The sequence below is a fragment of the Ostrea edulis genome, chromosome 10 (assembly GCF_947568905.1).
Source record: "Ostrea edulis chromosome 10, xbOstEdul1.1, whole genome shotgun sequence".
NCBI lineage: Eukaryota > Metazoa > Mollusca > Bivalvia > Ostreida > Ostreidae > Ostrea > Ostrea edulis.
In genome coordinates this window covers 6,645,109-6,665,765 of record NC_079173.1, presented here as the reverse complement: position 1 = coordinate 6,665,765, position 20,657 = coordinate 6,645,109, and the positions used below count along the sequence as shown (strand labels likewise).

At 36.4% G+C, this 20,657-nt stretch overlaps 1 protein-coding gene across 1 annotated transcript; it reads right to left on the bottom strand.

Annotated features, from left to right (window-relative positions):
• Positions 1-2,531: 2,531 nt before the first annotated feature.
• Positions 2,532-5,597, bottom strand: LOC125666470 (uncharacterized). Its single transcript, XM_048899623.2, has 3 exons — positions 5,436-5,597; positions 3,729-3,773; positions 2,532-3,048 (listed from the first exon to the last, which is right to left on the bottom strand). The coding sequence occupies exons 1-3, from the start codon at positions 5,581-5,583 to the stop codon at positions 2,618-2,620; spliced, it is 624 nt and encodes a 207-aa protein (XP_048755580.2). The 5' UTR covers positions 5,584-5,597; the 3' UTR covers positions 2,532-2,617.
• Between the last annotated feature and the right edge of the window lie 15,060 nt (positions 5,598-20,657).

Sequence of the window (20,657 nt, the reverse complement as noted above, 5' to 3'; positions counted from 1 at the left end):
TCACCTATTGATATAAATGTCATATAAGGTTTACCTCTGGTCACCCATTGATGTAAATATCATATAAGGGTTACATCTGGTCCAAAATTGATGTAAATATCTTATAAGGCCGGGTTACCCCTGGTCACCCAGTAATGTAATGGTCAGGTAAGGGTTACCTTATTGTATATATTCACATCACAGAAAGGTGTCCCAAGGTAACTATTTTTCTACTTCTATTTCAAATACATAACCAAATAAAGGACAGAGTGACCAAATAATCAATCTCCTGCTTTGTCCGAAATTCATACTTCCCTTTATCTCTTAAACACATCTTACAGACACGCCTTATATATGTTATATTTTCTATTTACAATTCTAATGAACAATTACAAAGTCAAATCATAACATGATTTAGACAAAATACCCATCGACCATCTGAACATAAAGGACAACCTAAGGTTTGGTGAAAATATGCCCAGTAGATAAAACATTTATAAACGGATAGACAAATGATAAAAAACAACTCATTTTATACTTTGGCTCAGGTGAGCTAGACATTTCACCTTGACACTATATACATGTATAACCCATAGGCCTAGTAACATAATTTTCATGTCTGAAATCAGAAGGTGACCAGAGGTCACCCACCAGGTGCAACGTTATTTTATAATGATCTGTAAATGGATTGCAAATAAATGAATGAATAAAAGGATGACATTCCTATTTCATTTTCACTGAATTGTGTTTATTATAAGCTAGGTTCATATCACATTCTTGTATTTGGGAAAATCTGGGGATGCAGATAACAGTGAACTCTCATTTTTAAAATTGGGCAAATTTTTAAATTAAGAAATGATGACATTTAAATGATCAATAATGTCTTGTTCAATGTTCATTTTCCTTTGTTAGTGTGTATAATATACTAGCGGAAAAAAGAAAATGTGCATTATAAAATTTAGTCTAATTTTTCTATATTTATAAAATCTAAACAATTGATAAAGGTGATGTTTTTTAACAATATCGGATAGTACCCGACCCAGATGCACGGAATTTTTCATGGTTAGTGAACACATGTTGTTTATTGAAGTGTTCGTATGCACGAGTTTTACTGGCCAATGCTGTTTGGAGTAAGAAGTGTAAAAGGTTTGTTTGGACACTATTCGTTAAGGAAAGCACTTTAGTTTTGACAAAATTTATCACTTTGTCACGCCACGACTCAGCGAAAACCAACGTAATCGTGCTGTTGGGATAATTCAAGCTGGAATGGCAGAAAATATCGTAGCAAGACACTTTGGAGTTCATCGGAACACCATCCAGCCATTATGAAGACGTTTCCAACAATCTGGTAACACTCGGGATCGATCGGTTAAAAAGCTCTACAGAGCTTGTGTTTGACATGTTGAATGTATATAGTGCCGACTTTAAATAAAATTTACTTTACTTTACTTTACCACGTTCTCGGCGTCCTCGTGTGACGTCGCGTCGACATGACAACCACATTAGACTTGTGCACCTGAGAAATCGTTTCCATACAGCAAGATTGACTGCTCGTAGCATTCCTGGACTTCGACCAATCAGTCCAAGAACTGTGCGTAATCGTCTGCGCGAGCACAACATCAGACCAGGACGTCCAGCAGTGCACCCAATACTGCTTCAACGTCATCGTATCACTAGCATGGTGCAGACGACATCTGCGATTCAGAATACAGGACCGGGCCAATATTCTGTTCACTGATGAATCCAGATTTCATTTGGATAGCAATGACGGCCGTGGTAGAGTGTATCGTCGCGTTGGGGAGCGGTACTAGGACGCTTGTGTTGTGCAACGTCGACAATTCAGTGGAGGTAGCGTTATGGTGTGGGGTGGAATACTAGCACGTGAAAGGACCCCTCTACAAATTGTCAATGGAAATCTCATCCGCGTATGCTATCGAGACGAAATTATTCAGCGCCATGTGATACCCTTTATACAGAGACAGCAAAATCGCATCACTCTGTAGCAAGACACGCAAGGCCACATGTTGCACGTGTAGTCAGGGAAGTGACTTTTTTGTTGAACAGAATGTCGATGTCTTTGTTGTAAGTTGCTTTGTAAAACCGGCTCCAAAGTACAAGGAAACAAACATGAATCTAATACATACATGGATAATGGCTATTTAGGCTTCCGAGGTAAACCCCGTTTACGCTATCAAGCACCTCCTTTCCAGGGTTTTCAATAAGCTAGCTTCTTTACTGATCCCGATTTGGCTTGGAATGACCTCTGGATAGGGTCATACAGATCAATGACATAGTCAAAGATACAGACGGGTTCACAGACAGAAAAGACATCGAAAAATAGCGAATTTATCTTTTCTCATTGTTTTTATAGTCACAGGGGGGGGGGGGAGCATAATCTAGGTCCGTTTTTCCAGGGGTAGTATGTAACCTCGGACGAATTTTATGCACAAGGAATAAAATCACATTGTAGGTCGGATTCTTACCTCAAAATTCAAAGAATCTTGTAAACCATAGAAATATAATTTCAGATAAATTCTAGTAACAGTTATGGTAAAATATGAAGATTTAATAATCAATATACATGCAATTATAAAGTTTGCTGATGAGCTATTTGTATTCACTTGTGTTTGTAGTGTCATTAAACTGCACTACCAGCGGAAGACGCAGAACTTCCGGTCATGCCTCCTAAACTTCCGGTCAAGCCTTCTAAACTTCCGGCCATTCCTCCTAAACTTCCGGTCATGCCTCCTGAACTTCCGGTCATGCCTCCTAAATTTCCGGTCATGCCTCCTGAACTTCCGGCTATGCCTCCTAAATTTCCGGTCATGCCTCCTGAACTTCCGGCTGCTAGCTGCGGAAGTAGAAATGACACATCGGTGATGGGCATCTGAGACATGCCCGGAGTGGAGCCGTGAGAAGACGAGCCGGGTGTTGGGTTATTGAAGAGTGATTGCATGAGGAAGAAGGACATCAGACTATCCATTGGCATAACTTCTAACCCACTTCCTCCCAACAGGTACATCATTGGCAGGTTGAAATTGAAAGCCTGCGTTCCCTTCATCCCCATCACTAAAAGGAAGTATTACTATATGATTATTACAAAGATTTCATTAAGCATCATCTATAATGTCATCAGACTATGCCTAAATTTAAAAAAAAAGAAGAGAAAGTATTACTATTTGATTATTACAAAGATGTCATTAAGCATCATCTATAATGTCATCAGTCTATGTCTAAATTAAAAAAAAAAAAAAAGGTCCTCAATATGAACTGATTAAAATAATCATTTACACACCAAAAATCTGCAGCATCAGTAATTTGTTCTAAGACAATTACGAAGTGGCAGATATCACTCAATTTGTATATCAGAACACTGATTAAATACCCTAGGACGAAATATTTTTAGAAATATTCTTTTAAACTGTAGTGTGTTTATACAAATGAGAGAGAGAGAGAGAGAGAGAGAGAGAGAGAGAGAGAGAGAGAGAGAACCACCTTCTTTCTCCTATTTGGTATTCTTTAATGATGTGAGCTGCCCTAACACACCACAGTATCATGTAATTGAAAATATTTCGTTACCGGATATTTTATTTGGCCACATGTAATCCATATAGAGTTTTCCCTGCGTATGGATGAGAGAGAGAGAGAGAGCAAATTCCTACTATCTTATATTCTAATGATATAAGATACCCCCCCCCCCGCGCGCGTGCGTGTGTGTGTGTGTGTAGACTTCATTGTTGTTGACTTACTATTGGACATCATGATCGCCATCATGTAAGGATTTTCCATCAGCTCTACAATAAAAAGATTTTATCTTATTTTTTTCATGAATATAAACATTCCGGCATCATCCTCTCTAATTAATATGGCTTACTTTACATTTGTCGATATTTTTCCGTCAGCAGTTTTCAGGTATTCCGAAAATATTTTGCCAGTTTACATCTATTTACAAATATCGAGTAACAAATGTTACTCTTCAAAATTGTGACGTCTCTAAGAACTTTCCCGCCTTTGAAAAAGGTTATTTTTACTTTTCCGCTTGAGATTGGGGAAAGTGCACTATAAATGGACCAGAGTCTTCTCATGACCATTTCAGTTCTCAAATTCTATTCCACACACCCAAATATATTAATTTTGTATATAAAAATGATGTAAACGCTAGTTTAATTTCGCAATATAAAGGCTTCAAACTTTTACGTAATACATTTTTGTACAAGAACAGTCCACAGGCACCTGAAGTATGGATATTATCCCCCCCCCCTTTTTTTTGATAATTTTTTTGTAGCAAGAATTTCTCTGAAATATGTGAATTCCCTGTCTATCCCATCCCTCTTTCGATTCATGTAATCGTTTCACGCTTTTTGTAACCTTTAGAGATTGGCCCTCTATCGGTATAATGAAATAAAGGTTACAAAAAGCGTGAAACGATTACATGAATCGAAAGAGGGATGAGATAGACAGGGAATTAACATATTTCAGAGAAATTACTGCCACAAAAAATTATCAAAAAGGAGGGGGGGGGGGGGTAATATCCATACTTCATTTGCCTGTGGAACAGTCTACTCCGGATAAATTGAAATTCAGGGGACCGAACTTATATTCAAAGTTCAATATAACTGATGTTAAACTATAGAAATAATGTTACTGGGGATTTATTTTACTTCAGTATAACAGATAGTTCAATATGAACGACTTCAAGATAAATGGAGTACACTGTAAAAGCATTTATCAAAGGACCGCCGCGTTGGCCTAGAGGTTAGAGCGTTCGGAAGCTTGCGGAAGGCCGGGGTTCGAATCCCGGGCGCGATAGACCTAAGTCGTTAAAAAAAAGGTAGTGACAGTTCCATCGCCAAACGCTCGACACCAAGTGTGAATGTCACGGGTCCTCGGAGAAGACCTTAAATTAAAAACGGATGTAGGTGTGGCACGCTAAAGAACCCTCAATGCTCAATGGCCGTAAGCGCCGAGTAAAAGGTTTAAATTTGAAGCCCTTCACCGGTCTTGGTGACGTCTCCAAATGAGTGAAAAATTCTCAAGAGAGACGTTAAGCAAGAATCAATCAATCAATATAACCAATCTGATTACAAAAAGGTCTTTTGATCCGCTCACGTAGATCGCTTGGGTAGTGATACACGTGAGCGGATCAAAGGATCTGAGTTTAAGCAGATTGTCAAAACAACGTATTTAATATCCTATCTCTTGATGAGATCATTGGTTATCTTACGACCATGGTGGAAATTGGAAAACTGTCAATTTTCTGAATGGGTAAAATAGTAGCAATCTCGCACACGGCATAGAGATATCAGAGAATAGTGACGTCACGGCATAGTGACCTCAGCTCAGTTACATGTAATCACAAGGTGAATGTACCGATTTCTCTTTCAAACAAATCCTTTATGAGCTTTAAACTACGAATTTTGACATTTTTTCTAAAGTAAAAGCAGTTAAAACTCTACCGCTGTTGAAGAGGCCGGCCCGGAAAGAGCCTCGACTTGACATGCCAGGTCCCCGGCTCCTGCTGCTGGCGCTGGAGAGCATCTGTCCCTCGCCGAGACCAGCGAAACATACAAACACAAGTACCGCAACAGTCCAACACAATTTCATTTTACTGCTTATTTCGATATCTGAAAAAGAAACACTACACTTAGCAGGTAACGCGAATCTGCACCACGTAATACTAACCAGGGGCGGATCTGCACCACAGAATACACTAACCAGGGGCGGATCTGCACCACACAATACTAACCAGTGGCGGATGCAGAAATTTTAGAAGGGGGTGTTCCACCATTAATTTTGGTTTTCAAAAAGGGGGGGGGGGGGGTCCACCCTCAAAATGCATAATTTTTCCGATCCCACGAACCCCCCTCTGAATCCGCCACAGCTAACTAGTGCCTATTGTTGTATTAGATGTGATTATTATACATACGGAAGTTGTGTAAGTACCAGCGGCAGAAATGGAGAGAGTTTCGGGGATTGCATTCGCCCTTTGGTTAAACATTGTTAACAAAAATGGTAATTCTCCGCCATTTTGGGCTCTTTAATATTAACCCCAAGACACACTTTGGGATGGAAAAAGTTAAAAGAAAAAAAAAATAGGAAAAAAAGAAGGTACAAACTTGGTTCGCAACCACCACCAAGAATTTCTTGGATCCGCCCTATGGTATCTTTTTATCGATGCATGCAACGCACTGCCATGCAAATAGTTAAAGTGTGTAAGAAAGCATTGTTGATATTGATTGTAAATTAAAAGCACTCAAGGCTGCTTGGGTAACAAGAATTTTCAATGAAAAACAATCATCTTTAAAATCTTTCTTTAATTCGTGTATTCTTAAAAGATTCGTTACACCCGAATATCTCATAATGACAAATACAACCAGTACTGATGAAATAAAGCAAATTTTCAAATCATTACCAATATTTTACTGCGAAGTACTCAGTACATTGAATGAATGCAAACATAAATCACATAAAATAAAAGAGATGACTGACGTTGAAGTATTGTCGCAAACTATATGGTTAAACAATTTGACTCGATTTAATGGTAAACTTCTTTTTTACACAGATTGGATAAAAAGTGGAATTTTATACATTAAAGACCTGTTTGATGAAAACGGAAATTTTCATATCAATTATTTTTCTAATATTCTTGTCAACAAGTCTAACTGGATTTGCGAATATAACACACTGAAAAAGGTTATTAAACCTGTCCAAAAATATCACGATACTTCAAAAGAAGTCTATATAAACATAAGAAAACAAAGTAACATTTTATTAGAAAACAAGAGAAGAATACCCCTAAACTTGATAAATAGCAAAACAATATATGATATATTTATCAATAAAATCTTTATTAAACCCTACTGTGAGAGATTTTGGGCAAAAAGCTTCAATTTCAATTTTGAAGAAAATAAAACAAATATTTATCAGTCAAAAATCACTAAAATCAAAGACAAGCAATTAGCAGAATTTAATTACAAACTCTTACAAAATCTACTTAATAATAATAAATCTGTTCACAAATGGAATAAGAATGTATCCAATCAATGCCCGTATTGCCAAACACTCGAAGGCACAAAACATTTAATCTTTGAGTGTAGAAACGTAAATTAATATGGAAGAAATTAGAAAATCATTTGAAATTTAATTTAAAATGGAAACATGTTGCATTAGGATTTTTTCATGAAGAAAATAAAACTACCACTTCAATAAATCATTTATTATCATATATAGCTTATTACATATATAAAATAAAGATGAAGTTAAGATATGAAAATAAAGAAGAAAATTTTAATGACATTTCCTATTCTGTAAAAACAAACTTAATGTACCAATATGAGACTTATAAAACATTGAATTTCAACTTCAATTATAAATGGTTTTATGATATTTCTATGACTCTGTGATGATAATAATAAAAAATAGTCAGATTATCTGAAGGAGTCTGTCCTTCAGTGGAGCTGCCTGAAGGGGAAAATATGGACATTGTGTGTTTAAGGCTGTTCCCCACAGGCAACATGGCTTATTGAAAAATATCTCTACCATATTTATATATATTTGTTATAGTATTATAAATATCGAATTTATGTATATGAATTTATATTTATATGTATGCATATGTATATGTCTTATATATTAATTTTCTTAAAAGTAATTTAGTATGATTTAAATATATATATATATGCATGTGTGTATATATATGTATACGTGTATATATATATATATATATATATATATATATATATATATATATATATATGTATGTATGTGTGTGTATATGTATGTGTGTGTGTATATACGTATGTAATTAAAAAAGAAATACATCCAATCCAATGGGCTCCTGGTACCATAGGTGAGGAATAAGTGGGAATATCTTGGATATTTTATTGGGTATATGAGTTGACTAACTACAATGATAATTTATACATCACAGCGGAATCGTTACGGATGAGACATCATGTTTTCTCATTATTTTTCTTTGTGTTAGCCGTTAGGTTCCCCCCGACATTCCAAAAACTTCCCAAACAACGCCCTGTAGCCGTTAGGTTTACCCCGACATTCCAAAAACTCCCCATATAACGCCCTGTAGCCGTTAGGTTTCCCCCGACATTCCAAAAACTCCCCTGACCACGCTCTGTAGCCGTTAGGTTTCCCCCGACATTCCAAAAACTCCCCACGCCCTGTTATTCAAAATTTAAAAAAAATCAAATAACACACGTCATCACCTCAAATATTCCAGAAAAAATTCCGACCACCCCTTGACATTCCTAAACATCCTCTGGCCGCCCCTAATTTGCCCGGATACTCCCTGACCAATGTGTCACCACAGATCAGACTATCTCTCTCTGTTCTTCGATTCCTACAAGGCGCTTTAAACATTTTAATTAACTGTGATTAAAAAACTTATCTTTTAGTACAACTAGTGATTGTATACATATCGCTATATAATTATATTTGAATCTTCATTTTTAAAATTTCTATTTATTATTTATTTATCAACTTTTATACGTAAACTACTTTTATTATATGTCTAGATTGGATTATAGCAAACGTTACACCCGGCGCTATGATTTCTTTTTGATAACACTGGTTTTAAATTAACACCCCACCCCCCTGTAATATAAACAACTCAGACCACAATTCCTTAATTAATATATACAGTTAATATAATTTTAAAAGAAATATTCAGCCTCTATACGTAGTTCTTAACGGGAAAAGTGTTCATAAAACCCCCCAGAAAAGAGTTAACAACTTACCTACTAGAACTGATGACGACACTGACCGACTGACCGTAGGGATGGAGACGTTATAACCGGCCACACATACCTCTCTGGACCTCAGTATGCATCTCGATGATTAATTTGAAATAGTCAACTTGTCAGAAGAAATTTATTATTACCTCTGAATCTTGCACACAATGCGCTGGACCCAGTACGTTAACGTCAAACATTGCGTAATGATAAGACACTCGCGTTTATAAACTACAGGTAAGAAGCGTACAGCGATGCCTAATTATTTAGTTCTTAAACATTGTAAACAAATTAGGGAAAGCGGAAAATCGGGCACTCAGAGTACTAGATTCAAATCAGTTAAAAGTCACCCGTCGTGTGTAGCAGGACAGTACACATACTGTACATTCTTTATTACAGTATATGTGAAGACGCTCTCTCTCTCTCTCTCTCTCTCTCTCTCTCTCTCTCTCTCTCTCTATACCCCTTTCTTTCTCTCGCTCTATACTAACTACACTTCTCCCCTGTACAAGTCCCAATCAAATCACTAGTACAGAGGAGGCATGTACATGTAGTTATTTTTTTTTTTTTTTTTTTTTTTTTAGATCGTATAGTGTAGTAATCTACCCAATGTTCACATGTCACAGAATATATTATTCCCGAACCATGAATACTGACCACTACTACCAACAACTGGTCAATCCTCGTTGGTCAATTTTCCGGTCAAGATGACCTTAGTGACCATTTTTCAATTTTTAGTTTTACATAAGTCCATTATATCATTCATTTTGCTTTGTCAAAACATAATCCATTTCGCAAACACAATATCACTTACAATTCAAGGTACATGTATATGATTAAACACTCTACACAGACATGCAAACATCAAGTCACATTGGCTTTGAAGTTAATTAAAGGAATGAAAGTAATTTTTACTCTTTCTATACGATACAAAGTAAATTGGGGCAGTTTACGCGTTGATAAAAATAACCCCTTTCACCTATGTTCTTAGCAATTATAGAAAAAATACATATAATGGATCTCCCATATCCAATAGACCATGGGCTAGTAAAGGTAACGCCCCCCCCCCCACCCCCAGGGATTTGCAAACAAGTATTTTTTGAAAGTATTTAGTCCCTTGATAATAAATAAGGTTGTTTGACATTCCCATATTTACAAGGTTTGGGGCAAAAACATGAAATTTGTAAAAATAATAGCCGAAAACTGGAAAAACTCTTCAGATTCGATCTAGATGTTATTGATATTTTTAAACAAATTTTTTTGGAGAGTATATAGTCCCTTGATTATAAATCAGGTTTGACATTTATACACTCGGGGACGTTTACGAGTTTTGTGGTTAAAACATGTTTGTAAGAATAATAGCCGAAAATGGAAAAACTCTTCAGATCCGATATCATAGATGTTACTGCCATTTGCAAACAAGTATTTTGTAAACGTATGTAAACCTTTGATTATATGTCAAGTTATTTGACATAAATATGTGGGGACATTTATGAGTTTTGGGGCTAAAACATGATTTTATTTCCCTCTCACAATCGCCGAAAAATGAAGAACCTCTTCCGATCATATTTACATAATGTGGAACTTTTGAAAACAATTATTTTCTGAAAGTATATAACTCTTTCATGGCAAATCAGATTGTTTGACTTTAATGCAAGGAAACCTGTTCGAGTTTTGGGGCAAAACATGAAATTTGTCAAACAGTATTGTTAAAAAATGGAAAAACTTCGAGAATCTGCAAACAAAATCAACATTTCCTAACATGTATTTTGCTTTAAAGAACTTAACCCTTTGATTATATATCAAGTTGTTTGACATAGTTGTATGGACACATTTACGAGTTTTGGGGGCTAAAATATGGTTTTTGTTAAATTGCCAAAAACTGGAAAACCTCTTCAGATCCTATAATTATAAGTAATACGGATCTTCAAAAACAATTATTTTCTGAAAGCAGATAACCCATCTGATCGTAAATCAGTTTGTTTGACATAAATGCATGGATACCTTTTGGAGAGGTGGCCTTATCAAGTTCTTCGAAAAAGAACAATATTTCATTGATAAATTTAATCCGAAACTCAATGTAAATGTCAATTGTATAATTTAATTCATAATGTTTCGTGAAATGAAATGTTTATAAGCATGTGAATATATGCGTTACACATATCATAATGTATACTCACTTTGGCACTTTCTTTGAACATTTATTGCGCCAAATATTTTATGTTATCTTTTACTATGACGTCGTAATAACGAACTGGTACCCTGTTGACCTCGCCTCTCTCGTTTGTGTGTAGCACTATAGTCTCGTTCAACCAGACTCTCGGCTGTCTCCGTAAATATCCGAAGAGCAGAGAGTCTGGTAAAGACACGCAGTAATAACTGTTACTGCTAGGGAGCGCTAATTTAGTTTCCGTTGGATTCTCTCTGACATAAACAGTCAATTTCCGAAATTTGACGCTAATTATAGTTGATCCTTCATTAGTGATACATGTACTAATGGGAAAATCATTACTACATGTGCAATAAAAAATAATTACGCTCTTTGTCAGCTGGAAATTGTACTTTCATTTTTGCCTCCTAAAGTAATTTTGATAAAACGGTTTTACCATTTCCCGTCGGTCGAACAGCAAATAAATCCTTTCCTTTTACAAAAGTTTTTATAAACACTCTAGTTGTAAATCTTTAAGCTTAAACGGCAAATTCAATCTATTACAAATTTCTTCGATAGTCGTTATTTTGAAAGTGTGTTGAATCAACCAATCAAATTAAATACCAAAATCTTGGTAAGCCTCGTTCTGACGTTACAAACGTCATCGCGTATCTTTACCAGACTCTCTGCTCTTCGGATATTTACGGAAAAGGTAGAGCGTCTGGTTGCACGAAACTAGTGTAGGACCAATCAGCGGAGAACCAGTTTACGTCTATTACAGCAAGCTCCGGTCTGCTCAGTATTATAGGGTTATTGAACTTATATTGGTGAATATTGGGACGAGTTGGCTGTGAAAATGCACGAGCTTGCGAGTGCATTTTGACAGCCAACTCGTGCCAATATTCACCCGGCTATATAAGTTCAATAACCCTTTTATATAGCTAAAGTATTTAGTTGTTAAATTATATCCCCTTTCACTCAAACTACTCCAAAATAGACGAGAATTCATCAATATTGGCAGCGTGCAATAATAGCATGCATTTCTTTCTTAACTGTTCAATATTTAACCCGTCATTAATGCATGAAGCAATCTGATTTTGTAAATGGGGACGTCATGATTTATGTACAGTAAAACATTTTGCCTAAGTAAATATCAAATACCCGCTCTGTCAGATTCGGAGGACCGCGGTCGTCTGCCATTTTGGCTTGTTTAATTCGTTACGGTAACGTCAATATTGAACGCTCATACTCGGAATGTTTCGGGTGCATACAATTTACGCAATGCAAAATTAGCGTTCAATAAATATTCAGGATATTGAACGCTAACATTCTCTATATTTTACGCAGATTTTATATTATACTATCTATTAGCTATATAGTAAATTCCGTTACGTTACAACTCCAGATATGAAATATGTTGACGGCATGACGTCACCGTTGCAAAAGCGCGGTAAATTATAAAGCTGGTGTTTAGAAGAAGAAAAAAAATTATGACATTCACAGTACTGGAAAATTTTTGCGCGATCATTCAATTTCATTGTGCATGTAATGGTTCCTTAATGTCGATATCGTTTTCCTTGCATCTAATAGATAATGAAGTCTTAGATTATCATTTTCTTTCAAATTTCTTCAAATAAGTATCCATAGATTATTAATGACGTAGACTACTATATAAATCAATGAAAGAGAAGGTAAGTAAAGAAAGTAGAATTCTAGAGTCAAATTATTTGATTCAGATAAATGCAATTTCGCTAGAATCAGATAAGAAAACGTCCATTCGTATTCATTTTAAAAGAATTTGATGCAGGCCTATTCCTTGTCGCTGTACACGATGCCCGGTGGATTTTTAAAATCATAGTTTACGTTTTCATCTTTTGACGTCAGGGATCCATATGTGAGGCGCCGTTGATAAACTTACATTTATAAAATTGTGCACAGCAATATAAAGAAATTTACTTATATACCTGGTGCACATTTATGAAAATGTGCGGGTGTGGGTGTGGGTGTTAAAATTTACTCAACATCCCAGATCGAAACAAACTTAACATATGAACTTGAGGTGAATTACAACCCACCATGCACCCAAATTAAACGAACAAAAGTTGCAGTCACCATTATCTATATATTCTAAAACACATCAGCATTTCTTCGCAGGCACAGGCCAGGCACTTGGGGCATGGATATCCCCCCCCCCCCCCCATTATTGATATTTTTAATTTTTTGGGGGGACCAAAATATAAATCTTTTTTTCTTCATATGTTTTGTAGATATGCATTTAGGATCACTTCAAAATGTTACTTTTCGTCTCTGTTACGTATTAGTCAAAATCACGTTCTCAGTCATTTCACTACCCCTTTTGAGAGAATTTTCTGGATCCGCCATTGATTTTGTTTTCAAGAAATACAACTCTCTCCATGTTCGTTTCATGCCACGAAAAATCTACCAGAGTTGTCTTTCTTTATGAAGCAGAAGACACTTGCTGTGAAAACGGAAATGGATGCCGAATCTGAAGGATAGTTCATTTTAGGGATATTTGCGGGTACTTCGTAAAAATGACTGTCGGGTACTGTGCTATTAGGTATAACTGAATATATCGCATAGTTCATGGCTTGGTCAATCAAGTACATTTATTAACTTTATTGATAAAATTTCAAACTCCTGTGGCCTAACATAACTTTCAGTGTGTTTTCACCAGTGGCGGATCCAAGCAATATTGAAAGAGGTGGGGCCTATGTGTATACTTTTTTCCACCCAAAAAGGGGATAAAGACCACAAAATGAGAAAAATTACTTTCTTTAAAAAATACTCAACTAACTATGTGTGTGTGTGTGTGAGGGAGGGGGGGGGGGGGGGGGGGGGGGGCTAACCCACTGCGTGTCTGTGTGTGTGTGTGTGGTGGTGGTTGGGGGGGGGGGGGGGGGGTAACCCACTGAATGTCTTTATGTGTGTGTGTTGGGGGGGGGGGGGTGTAACCCACTGCATGTCTTTATATGTGTGTGTGTTGGGGGGGGGGGGGGGTGTAACCCACTGCATGTTTAGACCATGGCTGTCTGTTAGGGAGAAGAGTGAAATATTAAAAGGAGTTTGAAGTTTTAAATAAAATTCATAATATTGAAAATCTTTTTCTCAGGAATCACTGGGATACAATATGGTAAAGGTTCAAGATGTTTGATATTTTGGCCTATGTGTTCTAGGAGTAAGGACTATTAAAGGATTATAGGAAATTTAAATTGATGCACACCAATGTGACCATCACCCATTAGTGTAGGGAAGTATAGGAGTCTAATGGTTTATGTAGGAATGTATTTCAAAAGAATTCTTTCAAAATACATTCAAAATCCACACATGACATATAATTCTTTAAGTTGTAATGCCATATCCTCATGTAGACTAGTGTAGATTCCAGTTTGTAGACACAATGATCTCAGATGGGAGCTGAATAAATATGGACATACAAACCTCGTGTGAATAGTAACGCCCATCAAGTCTCTGTCATAAATCTTCTGAAGAATCGCAATGGTTATAAATCAATATACATGTATTCTCATGAAGTATGTTCATACCATAACTCCTGAGGTCACAGAGGAAAACTGTTTTCTTCTAAGATAAATTTTCTATTTAGGAACCACAAATTTAAATTCATTTTACAAATAGATATGCAAGCATCATCTTGTACATTAAATTTGTTCACAACACAATTCCTGGGTTCAAGGTGGGGTCACAAGTTTGTTCACAAAACGATTCTTGATTTGTATCTGAACAATTGGAGTGATGCTCGGGATGTTTACATTTTTTGTTTCGGGCTCGTGATCCTGTCTACATTATGACTTGCTTGTTTTTGAACTGAGATGTTGATGTGTTTTATTTGAATCGTGTTGTCTATATTTTATCTAGGATGCTGTCTACTAAGCTAATGGTGGTGATCGTAGCAAGCTCTACCCTGCACACAGACATTGAATGGAGCTATCTGGTCCATTATCAGAAGAGTGGACAGCACTGTGTGTCCGATCAGAGAAGTTTCTCGAGAAGCATTACAAAGTACCGTATATACTCGCCTATAAGTCGGTCCGCCTACAAGTCGGTTGTATTTTTTAAGGTTATTTTGTAGGAATTTGCCATTGACCCACTTATAAGTCGGTACAAATTTTTGTCAGATTCGGTTGACAATTTCAAGTCAATGCTCTAGTGTTTTTACCTATGTTTCAACAAATATTTCGAGAAATTAATAATTATGATCTGCTCAATATCCAAGCCATATCTATTGGGGTTTAAACGCAACCCTTGTTCTATTATGGGCAATGATCCTTGTTACCTAAGCAATTATGGTCTCCTAATTACCAGTACCTGACACCGTGTTTACTTAGTGGCACGTGCCTCCCACAAACTTCTGGTATAATTCATTGTATCAACAATAAAGTTTTTAAGAGTCAAGAATGATGATCTAAATTATCTGTTAACAATATTCAGTCTGTTATGAAATATATTTCAGCCGGTATACATATGAATATTTCAATATTAAATCGGGTTTATAATTCAATTTTACCGATAAACGATAGATTAGTTGAATTGAAAGTATTAGTTATCGGTATTTAAATAATTTTTAACTAGATAAAAATATGTAAATACTTGTACTTTATACATGATTTTAAAATACACAAACAATACAATATGTCTAGATATTTGTGAACAATAATCATTTGTTTGGTAGTCCATGATAATCGTCAGAGTTGTTTAAAAAACACTACATTTCGCCGCCCAGAAAAATACCAATCTTCTTAGGACGCGCCTATAAGTCGGACATAGAGTTTTGGACCAAAAATTGACTCCCAAAAATCCGACTTATAGGCGAGTATATACGGTACAGAGCTACATTATTTTATTGTATACTTCCTGGTCAATTGGCTGGCTATCAACTTACATTTTTTTAGCTCACCTGAACCGAAGGTTCAAGTGAGCTATTCTGATCACATTTTGTCCGGCGTCCGTCTGTCCGTCTGTCTGTAAACTTTTCACATTTTCGACTTCTTCTCCAGAACCACTGGGCCAATTTCAACCTAACTTGGCCAAAAGCATCCTTGGGTGAAGGGCTTTCAAGTTTGTTCAAATGAAGGGCCATGTCCCTTTCAAAGGGGAGATAATCACAAAAATGCAAAAATAGGGTGGGGTCATTTAAAAATCTTCTTCTCAAGAACCACTGGGCCAGAAGAGCTGAAATTTACCTGAAAGCTTCCTGACATATTGCAGATTCAAGTTTGTTCAAATCATGGCCCCCGGTGGTAGGATGGGGCCACAAGGGGGGATCAAAGTTTTACATACAAATATATAGGAAAAATCTTTAAAAATCTTCTTCTCAAGAACCACTGAGTCAGAAAAGCTGATTTTTACATGAAAACTTCCTGACATAGTGCAGATTCAAGTTTGTTCAAATCATGGCCCCCGGGGATAAGATGGGGCCCCAAGGGGGGGATTAAAGTTTTACACACAAATATATAGGGAAAAACTTTAAAAATCTTCTTCTCAAGAACCACTAAGCCAGAAAAGCTGAGATTTACATGAAAGCTTCCTGACATAATGCAGATTCAAGTTTGTTCAAATCATGGGCCCCGGGGGTTGGATGGGGCCATAATAGGGGATCAAAGTTTTACATACAAATATATTGGAAAAATCTTTAAAAATCTTCTTCTCAAGAACCACTGAGTCAGAAAAGCTAATTTTTACATGAAAACTTCCTGACATAGTGCAGGTTCAAGTTTGTTCAAATCATGGCCCCCGGGGATAGGATGGGGCCACAATAGGGGATCAAAGTTTTACATACAAATATATAGGAAAAATTTTCTTCTCAAGAACCACTGAGCCAGAAAAGCTGATTTTTACATGAAAACTTTCTGACATAGTGCAGATTCAAGTTTCTTCAAATCATGGGCTCCGGGGGTAGGATGGGGCCACAAGGGGGATCAAAGTTTTACATACAAATATATAGTTAAAATCTTTTTCTCAATAACCACTGAGTCAGAAAAGCTGAGATTTACATGAAAGGTTCCTGACATAATGCAGATTCAAGTTTGTTCAAATCATGGGCTCCGGGGGTTGGATGGGGCCCCAAGGGGGGGATCAAAGTTTTACATACAAATATATAGGAAAAATCTTTAAAAATCTTCTTCTCAAGAACCACTAAGCCAGAAAAGCTGAGATTTACATGAAAGCTTCCTGACATAATGTAGATTCAAGTTTGTTCAAATCATGGGCTCCGGGGGTTGGATGGGGCCACAATAGGGGATCAAAGTTTTACATACAAATATATAGGAAAAATTTTCTTCTCAAGAACCACTGAGCCAGAAAAGCTGATTTTTACATGAAAACTTTCTGACATAGTGCAGATTCAAGTTTCTTCAAATCATGGGCTCCGGGGGTAGGATGGGGCCACAAGGGGGATCAAAGTTTTACATACAAATATATAGTTAAAATCTTTTTCTCAATAACCACTGAGTCAGAAAAGCTGAGATTTACATGAAAGGTTCCTGACATAATGCAGATTCAAGTTTGTTCAAATCATGGGCTCCGGGGGTTGGATGGGGCCCCAAGGGGGGGATCAAAGTTTTACATACAAATATATAGGAAAAATCTTTAAAAATCTTCTTCTCAAGAACCACTAAGCCAGAAAAGCTGAGATTTACATGAAAGCTTCCTGACATAATGTAGATTCAAGTTTGTTCAAATCATGGGCTCCGGGGGTTGGATGGGGCCACAATAGGGGATCAAAGTTTTACATACAAATATATAGGAAAAATCTTCTTCTCAAGAACCACTGAGCCAGAAAAGCTGATTTTTACATGAAAACTTTCTGACATAGTGCAGATTCAAGTTTCTTCAAATCATGGGCTCCGGGGGTAGGATGGGGCCACAAGGGGGATCAAAGTTTTACATACAAATATATAGTTAAAATCTTTTTCTCAATAACCACTGAGTCAGAAAAGCTGATATTTACAGGAAAACTTTCTGACATAGTGCAGATTCAAGTTTGTTCAAATCATGGTCCCCGGGGGGTAGGATGGGGGGGGGGGGGGGGGGGGGGGGGGGGGGGGGGGGGGGAGGGGGGGTCAAAGTTTTACACACAAATATAGAAAAAAGCTTTAAAAGAACCATTGGGCCAAAGAAGTTGACATTTACATGAAAGCTTTCTGACATAGCGTAGATTCAAGTTTGCAAAGGGTAGTTTGGGCCATAATAGGGACCAAGGTTTTACATGCAAATATATATGGAAAGTCTTCAGATATGGGCCAAGGTGACTCAGGTGAGCGATGTGGCCCATGGGCCTCTTGTTTTTAGAATCATCTGAGAACTTTTACTGCCCCTTTGGCCCAATGGATATGAAAACGGTTAGCTCAAATTTCATGACTGAATAAAATAATAATTAAAACAAGTTCTTAGATTTCAAACATTCATTGTTGAAACTTACTAACATATAGTATATGTATTGCACCTAATAACCATGTTAACTACAAGCAAATGGTTAGGAAAACAAAACAAATATTTATAATATCTTGAAGAAATAAAACAAATCTTCTTGTTACACACTTTAAATGTTTAAAGGCAACTATTTAAAAATGGGTCTGAGGTTTTATTTGTCATGTCAACTAACACAAGTCAACATCATCTTTGTTTTGTCATTGGCTTCTTGTATGTGACCATGTATTCAGCAAAGTTCATTCTTTGTCAACATTTTAATTATTTTCATGCTTTGAAGTGGCAGTTTCATGGAAGGAGTACACAGTTTGTGTTGCTGGCTGCAAGAACGTCCTCCCCCACCCCCCGAGTACATATAATGTGTACAGTTGGTTATTGTACATTGCATCCCTCCTAACAGGTTTATATGTAGGGACTTGGCTCCTGAGGGACGTGACATTTACCAGCTGGCAACATCTTTGACTTGATCAGCTTAGCCTCATTTACATTCTCAATTTTGGCAATAACTTATCATTGAATTTTTTAGGGACTTGTATGAATGGTCAGAAGAGATTTTCTTAACTCACCACTCCATCATTGCCTGGTGTTGGAGACTGAACACTTTATTGAAAATTGATGGGATGTAGCAATCAATGGGTATCATCATTTGCCGTGAAAAGACTAAGAGAAGTATTCATATTTAATGTAAAAAGTTAAGATTGTGTAAAGAGCATGAAGGCAGATTTTACAGTTATCTCCCTTAGACTATGTAAATTATAATACAGCACTTGCTTATGGTGTTACTTTACATATTAAATGTTGCTTGAATGTTTTCAATTTGGTTCATAGTCAAAGACATGAGTTATAGCTACATGAATTGTACCATATTATAGTACAGCAATGTCTGTAGGTCTGTCTGTAGATGGGACATATTATAGTACAGGAATGTCTGTAGGTCTGTCTGTAGATGGGACGTATTATAGTACAGGAATGTCTGTAGGTCTGTCTGTAGATGGGACGTATTATGGTATAGCAATGCCTGTATGCCCGTCTGTAGATGGGACGTATTATGGTACAGCAATGTCTGTATGTCCGTCTGTAGATGGGACGTATTATGATACAGCAATGTCTGTATCTCCGTCTGTAGATGGGATATATTGCGATACATTACTTTCTGTACCTCGGTCTAGAGATGGGACGTATTATGATACAGCAATGTCTGTATGCCAGTCTGTAGATGGGGTGCATTATGGTATAGTACTGTCTGTATGTCCGTCTTTAGATGGGACGTATTATGGTACAGCAATGTCAGTATGTCCGTTTGTAGATGGGACGTATTATGGTACAGCAATGTCTTTATCTCCGTCTGTAGATGGGACATATTGCGATACATTACTTTCTGTACCTCGGTCTATAGATGGGACGTATTATGATACAGCAATGTCTGTATGCCCGTCTATAGATGGGACGTATTATGGTACAGCAATGTCTGTATGTCAGTCTGTTTTGATAATGTGTATAGGAGGGTCCATCATCTATATGCTTTTTTATAATGTTTGAAATGCCTCTAAATTCAAGAAATTTTAGGGTCTGTAGGTGGCTGAGATAAGTTCCCATTCCCAATGCTTAAAAGTATGTATTTTTGAAATTCTGTGCTTTAAAATTCCCAAACAATGACAACAAATCAAAGCAGGGTAGCCTCATTGTTCATAAATCTTCACTAACCCATAGATTACAGTTGTTGCCTCGAAATTGTTAAGTACAGTCAAACCTGTATTAAGAGACCGTCCAACGGAGAATGGAAAAAAGGTCACATATGACAGGTGGTCTCTTAATACAGGTTGCCTATTTTCCGCAGTTAATTGATAAAATTTTGCAAATAATTTGTACAATGGAGAAAATGACTACATGTATTTGGAATTTATCATTAAGAATATCAAGTACGATTTAAATAGTTGTAAAATAAAATTAATAATACACTGTAGTTAATAATTTAGAATGCAATGTGTTGTATCATAATTTATTATTCATAAAAAATTACATTTAATCTGTTTAAGAACGATAAACATGCATTTCATATTACACATTTACATGAGATTTAAATCTCATTGATGAACTGCATGTAAATTTTCTAAAACTTATAAACACTTTGTTGTAAAGAGTATTTATGTATTAGCCTACTTGTACACTGTAACTAAAAAATACAATGCTTGTGATATTAAGAAAGCAAATGGTGAAGTGTTGCGTCTCCTTTTGTACAGTACATCTGTACATGCTGCAAATATGTTATTCAATTTGAGAAACATTAACTAAATCCATTGTACATGCACTGCAAAATT